Source organism: Parasteatoda tepidariorum, chromosome 3 (genome assembly GCF_043381705.1).
Source record: "Parasteatoda tepidariorum isolate YZ-2023 chromosome 3, CAS_Ptep_4.0, whole genome shotgun sequence".
NCBI lineage: Eukaryota > Metazoa > Arthropoda > Arachnida > Araneae > Theridiidae > Parasteatoda > Parasteatoda tepidariorum.
Window position 1 is genome coordinate 13,691,290 of NC_092206.1, and position 8,447 is coordinate 13,699,736.

General features: G+C 26.4%; 1 protein-coding gene across 1 annotated transcript in view; it reads right to left on the reverse strand.

Moving 5' to 3' along the window:
- The window catches only part of LOC107441911 (alkaline phosphatase), a 29,910-nt gene extending 21,684 nt beyond the window's left edge, over positions 1-8,226 (reverse strand). The window contains exon 1 of the mRNA XM_043047202.2: positions 8,036-8,226. Coding sequence (XP_042903136.1) covers positions 8,036-8,135 — 100 coding nt within the window. The 5' untranslated portion in view covers positions 8,136-8,226. The remainder of the gene's footprint in view (positions 1-8,035) is intronic.
- Between the last annotated feature and the right edge of the window lie 221 nt (positions 8,227-8,447).

Genomic DNA, 8,447 nt, shown 5'->3' on the forward strand with positions numbered 1-8,447 from the left:
CGACGCTGCTCCACTGCCGTGGTTTCCGCCACAGGTGCCGTAAGAAAAGAGAGTAGCAGTTCTGGCATTTCTGTGGCCAATGGGACAACCCCCAAGTTCCCGCCATTAAAAATAAATTTTAAAAAAAATTTCAGTTCTCCGTAGTTTATCATATTTTCGCGATGATTTAAGTGAAAAAAATCCTTATTAATTATAAAACTCGTTTTACCAAAGATTTTAATTATAATATAATTTTTTGAAATTTTTTATTATTCATAAAAAATGTCAATAAAATGCATAACAAATTCTTAGAAGTTTTCTACGAAAAAAATGGCATGTTTGATTTCGTAACTTGAAATATAATTTTCAGAAGTAAACTCGAATACTTTAAATCAATATAACCATTCAAAACTGTCGCATCTTAGCAAAATGACGAGCACTGTATCAAAAGTAGTTTCAATGTTTCGATTTTTATTCTGCCCTCAGAAGATTCCAAATAGTATTCTGTAAGTGCGTTTCCTTGAAAAACTCCTGTTTGATGTAATGATATAATCCTATTCCTCTGATCTGAATCAAAATTGAAAAACTTGCAAGAAAATGTTACATAGCAAACTGTTTGAAAAGAAAATTGGTTTTTTCAGGAAAAGACCTTTTTATTTATTTAACAAAATAGAATCAATTTAGTTTTGAAAATTTTATACCAAATTTCAAATCTTATTGGACTAAGTAATCGTAAGCTAAACTATTTAGTGTATAGTGTAAGTGCATTCGAAGAAAAAATAGTTGGCGAAGACTTTAGAAATAGTACATTAAAATTTTTGGTTTCGTTAATTTTCTTGATTTATAGTACTGAAATATGCCTTTCGTTTGACGCCATGATTAAAAGAGAAAATTAACATTGATAATTTACCTCGTTAACATATTATAATTGCATTAACACATACAATTAACATTTTCTATATGAACCTTCCGCATTTATAGAATATCAGCTTTTTCTTTTATGGCGCGCCGGATTTGCTCATAAAATTGCAGTTTAAATTTTCTAAAACTTTTGAATTTTAAATTATGAAAATATTTAATTTATATGATGATGAAATACCATTGCTATATACATATATGGATGTGCGATAATTTTTTTAAAATGACTGTGTTGAAATATTACAATCTATTAACAAAGTTAAAAATATTTTAAATTTATATAATAGAATAATTACGATCTATCTATTAAATATTAAAATATCAACTAATGAATTATTGATGAATATTAAATAGATGAAATTATGAACTATTGAAATGTCGCATTTTAATAAGGCTGTTTCGTTATGAATAATTGAAAGCAGATTTTTGTATTATGCATTATCGATATTTTGGCTCGAATTTTAAACGAAACATAATTAGTCTCAGTAAATTATTCAGCAACAACTTGATTAATTAGTTTCAAGTGTATTGTTAATTTTTCAATTTAAAAGATTTAAAATAATTGAATTTATTCATACAGGATAAATATCGTAACAATGTAAAATCTGAAGAATGGAAAATGTGGCAATTATTAATCTCGCTTCTTACCGTAACAATAATAATTAAATTATTTTAGTTTGTAATTTAGACTAAAAATTTTTTACTTACATTCTTCAATGCTTAATATGCAGGTAAAACTAACTCAGAACAAAATAGATGCCCTTAAGTTTCAAATCTCATTCAAAAATTAAGCGTTTAAAAATTACCAATTAATAATACTCCAAATTTTTTCAAACTCGTAAATGCATTGACATTTAAAATCGATAGAATATGTGTAAGATAAAATTTGAATTATAACAGTAAAAATGTATCTCTTCCATAATTCCGAACCGTTTGATCTAGGATTCAGAAATTGTGACAACGGATCAAAAGAGACAAATTTATCTCCAATGTCCAAAATATCATAATGATAAGTTTAATTTGTCCATTTAGAAAAAAAGTGTTATAATATTTTCATTGGATCAGCGTTACGAATTTCAACAATTTAAGCTGCAGACCCATTTTATTTGCAATTTTTTGAAAGATAACATCAGTGATATTTGAAAATATACAGCTCTATTTAATCAAAAACGAGTTTCGCTAGAAGAATAATTAACTGATAGTTTAAAGTTTTGTTAAGCTATATTCCTAATTTATATAAATTTTGATTTACGTCCAGTATATAAATACGCATATTACGAAGAACACTATTATGCATTTTTAAAGAATACTAAGAATTTTTTCTACTTTATTTTTGCATTGACTCAGCATTTTGTCTAGCAATGTCACTCAATGACATCGATTACGAGGAGCAATTTTTAGCCCCCAATCCGAAAAATCGTTGAATATTCCGTTCATGAGAAATGCTCGAAAAATAATTTTCCCTCATAAATTTAGAACTAGCCACTGTTATAAATAAAATTGTAAATGATTCTTCTTACGATTTTATCATACATTTTTTAATGTTTAATTATTTTCTACAAGTTCAATTATTAATGTGAATGACATGCGGATAAGTGCGACGTCAAAAGTTATCTAAAACCACGTGTTTATTTATAGTTGTGTTTTTAAAACGTGCTTTTTTGGGGGGAAAAAGGTAAATTTTTTTCAAAGACTTAATAAATCCAAAAACGAAAAAGTATTAAATAAGACCTCTCTATAAAAAAAAATCACAAGCAGTCGTAAAAAATTGTTGTTTTGCTGCTTAAAAACAAAATATGTTTTAGAAACTTGAAATTACTAAGATGCGTACAAAAATGTGTAAGGTTTACAATGGGATAAAAAAATAGCATTCAGTAACTTATTCGAGAAATGTAAATTGTTATACTTGTTGGAAAAAATATTGTAGGGGTCTCTGCACAAACCGCAGGAATGCAACAACAGAGTTGAAATTTAGCTCACTGAAAGGACTTATAAACTTAATACATAGATTTTTTTTTCTTCGAAATTTCGATTTGTTCGAAAGTTATAGTAATTTTTAGAGCTATTTTGAAACTTTTTTTTTTGCGTTTTGCTTTACGTTACATTTTGTTTTGTTACTCAAAATCTATAAGACTATAAATCACAAATGAGAGTAGAAAAATGAATAAAGAGTTCGATGGAATAAAAAAGAATTACGATTCGATTATTTGTTCGACATAGCTGTTGAACTTGTAGTTAAAAAAAAGCGTTGGTCAATCTACTGTTCACCGAAATTTCAACTTAAGAGTTAAAATTGACGCTCTGATGGGGTTCCATTTTGTTCAATAATTTTAACATAAGTTTTTTTTTAAATTCTTTATTGTTCGAAAGTTATTGCAAATTTAAGGGCTTTTTCTTGATTTTTTCAGATCTTTTTTACTTTATATTTTGATTATTTCCTACACGAGATCTTTATTTTATAAAGCTCGAATAGATGTCAATCAAAAGTAACAAGAGAGTGATATGAAGATAGAGATTTCCTGTTGCTAGATCTTAGTCTTAACATTCATCGTCAAGTTTTTAAAAATAAAAAAAATATTAATAAATAACGATAAAACCATTCCCTATTTAAATTGTTATAAGTCTCTTCAACAAGTAAAATTAATTCTCATTAATTTCTTCTTCTTAAATATCACAATCTGTATTCCCTAAGTTAAATTTTTGACAGCATAGATAATTAGTTTTCAAATCTAGGTAAACGACTATTACATTATGATTAACACATTAATAAAATGTTGTGACGTAAAGCTAAAGTAAATGTATATTTTGTAAACAAAATGCTTCGTGTTTTGTGGAAAATATTGACGTTTAAGAAGAAAGGGAAACAATGAGAATAAACCCATTTTCACTGATTTTTCATCTGTTTTCGTTAAAAAATTTCCTAGGAAATTTTTACAACACATTTTTTGACTTTATATAAAATGGATATAATACATGAAAATTTACCGAGACGATATTACTCGATTTTCATAAGCTATACGCAATTTGCAACTTTGACGTGAAGACCCACAGAAAAATCTTTATTTTTAAATATTTTAATGCTAGTTTTGAAAATTATTTTATTAAAAATTTTGAAAATTATTTTATTAAAAATTTTGAAAATTATTCAGTGGTATTAGTTTGCACTCAAGAAACTCTTGAATAATGTTCCATTATTTTAAAACGACACAATTTAAATTTGTTTTCGCATTGTAATTCTATGAGAATTGATTATTGTTATAAAAGCTATTACGTCGTGCAGATTAATTATTCCAACTTACATGCAAAGTTGATCAGAATAAATAAATAAACCAGCAAATTAAAAAAAAAAATAGAAACAGTTTAAAAAGTATTAAATTATGGAAATTTTTTTTAAAAAGAAATTTGGCAATTGGTAAAATTTATCCTTTCTAACAGTAAACTAGTAGTTTTTGTCAAAACTTTTAACGAGTTTTCATCCTAAAAAAAAGTTTGTAATGTAAAATATTTTTTATTAATATTTCTTTAATTAAAATGGTTTTGTGAAAATATTTCATTTTAATGGATTTTCTTGAATAATTTTAATGAGCATTTAAACATAGTCATTACTATTGAATTTGACAAAAAGTGGGAAAAAGTTTCTTTCGACAAATATATATTTGATTTTAAAAGTAATTTTAATGAGTTTCAAAACTGTTAAACATTTTTTTAAAAGAAAGAAAGCACTAGTTCAATGAAATCTACATTACAAAAAAAATTCCTTGAATACAATTTTGTTTTCAGTTCAGTTTTAAACCCTTTTATTGCATCACTTAACGTTATATTCTTTGCGGTAACAAATTGAATGAAACAATTTAGCTAAAAATCATAAATTAATTAGTGAAACAAAGTCAATATTATAAACTTTGTCGAAGCTTCTTAACATTTTATTTTTTTTTATTTTTTCTCTGCAATTTTTAAAGTTTAATTTAGCTAAATGATACAATATGTCTATCAGACGAAATGTACAAGTTCACAATAATTAAGAATAAAAAAATGCATTCGCAAAGAATAATACTTAATAATCGAATAATGAGTAATTTCGACTGAAAACTTAAAAAAGAATAATTTGTATAGAGGCCAAAAAAAGGAGAACTACTCTGAATAACTTTTGATCTAATGATCGGATTTTCACTTTCTAGGATTCAATCTTAATAATTCGAGGGTTGACCCCAAATATGCTGGTAAATAAGTGCAGGCGACATTTTGAGATGCGAAGTCAAACACGAAAACGTACCTTCTCTGAATAAACATACCTTTTTTTCGACGAATTTGGATTTTTAACCCCCATAAATCTAGGGGGTAGCAGAAATCTAGGAAATATAATCCCAATAATTTGGTCAGGAGAGTGCTTCAGAGTTAAGACCCCTTAACTTTAATTTTACTTTCTGCGTATTTCACCATATCTCGAGAACATTTTAAGTGAATTAAACATTGTTCGAAAAAACAATTATAAAACTCCTTTATCCAAAGATAATTCCATGCAAAAAATAATTTTCAGTAAATATTTATTCCTTTTATTGTATTATTTAAAAATGGTCGAAAAATATTAAATTGTAAGGTATACAATTTTTTGCTTCTTTTTAAAGAATATAATTGTACAGGCAAACTACAAATTTCGAGCAAAATTTTGAAATCGGTTAAATAGTTCCTGAGAAATTGAATTTCAAAAAAGTTTTTCTATCAAAAGTTCATTGATTGAATTTCAGAATTTCGATCATTATATCAAAAGTTATTCAGGATGGACCGCCCTTGTTTGCGCACTGTACTTTATTTAGGAAGCACGTATTTTGCTATATCTCAAGAATATTTAAGAAATTAGAAACATTTTCGCTTAAATAAAATTAATTTATCTAGAAATATTTCAGCGTAAAAATAATTTTTATATACTATTTTGTTATTTACTTAATAATAGTTAAGAAAATTTAACTGTATAGTATACACATTTTTATATAATTTTACAGTATATAATTTTATACAGTATATATTTGATTTCATTCAAAATACAAATTTTGAATGAAATCAATCTAAAAGTTCTCGGGAAATCAAATTTTAAAGTTCTGCCTTTTTAAAAAATTGGATAAATCAGTTATTTTTCGACTGAATACGTTCTAAATTTGTATTTCGACATTCGTAACCGGGTCACATTTCGTCATTTACAATAGGGAGGTATTTCGTCATTTATAACAGGGTCACATTTTATAACTTATAATAGGAACACATTTCGTCAAATGTATAGGATCATGCATAAATACCCAACGAAAAAAATGCATATTTATTTAGAGACAGTATGTAGAGACAGTAAAAAAGACTTTTCAAAGTTATACGGTAAAATTTTGAAACTATCAGCATTTTGTTAAAAAGAGTAATCTGAAGCCCGCGTACATATGTTTCGGGCACATTCGTAATGTTCAAAATCCATGTGCATAGATTTCATCTGTATAAAAAATCGAACTATCTGAAAATTAATAAATCTCGCTACGGTTTCACATAGACAACTAAATTTTAAAAAAAAATATACACACATTTAAGAAAATTTTTTTAAAAAAAACGAATATTTTCAGCGCATGCAATTAGTAACAGCTAAAAATTTGAGTCGCTCTCTCTTTACGACAGAAAACATCGCGGGTCTAGTAGTTTCATTGCTTAATAATTCTGCCGAAAAATTTTCTTGATATTTCTATATATTTCACGCACATTCGTCATGTTCGAAACCCATGTGAATATATTTCAACAGTATAAAAATTCGAAATACCTGAAAATTAATAAATCTCACTATGGTTTCATATAGACAACTAAATTTTAAAAAAGAAATATACACACATTTAAAAAACTTAAAAAAAAAACAAATATTTTCCACGCATGCAATTAGTAACAGCTAAAAATTTGAGTTGCTCGCTCTTTACGGCAGGTAACAAAGCGGGTCTATTAGGTTCATTGTTTAATAATTCTGCCGAGAAAGTTTCTTGATTATTTTTTATATATATTTCACGCACATTCGTCATGTTCGAAAATCATGCGTATATATTTCATCAGCATAAAAATTCGAAATACCTGAAAATTAATAAATCTCACTATGGTTTCATATAGACAACTAAATCAAAAGCTATACACCCATTTAAAAAAAAAATGTTCTCAGCGCATGAAATTAGTAACAACTGAAAAATATGAGTCATTATCTCTTTACGATAGGAAACATTGCGGGTTTATTAGGTTTATTGTTTAATAATTCGGACGAGAAAGTTTCTTGATAATTTTTTTTGTTATCGAATTCAAATTGTAGCATTAAATTCAAATAAAAAATTAATGTACCATAAATAATTATCATTTAATGTCTTTTTTTATAACACGATCACTTTGCACTGATTTTTATTATTTTATAACTAAATTGTCTTTTCCAAAATAAAATTAAACATTTTCCCTAATACTACTACAATTTATAGCAAATAAAAAGTTAATACAAAAAAAAGCTTACGTTATTTTAACTGTTAATTTTCGATCATCAGCGATGATTCTCTAAATGAGGAAAAAACATTTTTTTATCAAAAAAAAACTAAAAGCTTCAAATGTTTCTTAAATAGAAAGTCTCTGGATCATTTCTTTTGTTATGGAATTAAAGTTGTAACATTAAATTCAAATTAGAAATTAATGTAACAAAGATAATTATCATTTAACGTCTTTTTTTATAATTCAAACACTTAACTCTGATTTTTATTTATTTATAACTAAATTCTCTTTTTCAAAGTAAAATTCAAAAATTTTTTTAATACTATTACAATTTAAAACGAATAAAAAGTTAATGCAAAAAAAGCTGATTAACGTTATTTCAAATGTTAATTTACGATCATCAGTGACGATTCTCTAAATGATGAAAAAAACATTTTTTTTTATTACAAAAGCTAAAACCTTCAAAAGTTTCTTAGTTAGAGAGGCTAATTATTTTATGTACATTTTGATTATTATTTTTTTTCAAAATCAATATTGCAAAGTTTAATAATTTAAAATACATGTCTAAAATTTTCAACATATTTTAATGCACAATATTTTACGCACACAATACCATAAATTTAAAACCTGGGAAAAATTATTTGTATAAATTTACCTTGAGCAAAACAAGGGCAAATGGCAAAAACATAGCAAAGAAGGGCAAAGATAAAAACGCTCCAAGTGCTTTTACTGAAGAACTTCATCAATAAGTCCATCTTTTCCTTGTATTCCAGCCGGAGTGATCTCCACAACACATCCGCTCCAGAATTCTCGCCAAAGTAGTCTCATTCCTATCTTTTCGGTCCCGACGAATCCTCTTTTCAGGAAAATAGGTATTAATCAACAACGCCATCTGTAGGGATCTTCGGGATATTTATCAGATGTAACAGAATTAATGTTACTCTCAGGATACCCGATAAAACTTGAAACTTGAGCTTTTCAGGAGAAGATGGCTTTTATTAATTGAATAGAACAAGACGCCAGCTTCCTTACTATACTTGATTACTTGAATTCATTTAATACCTTGC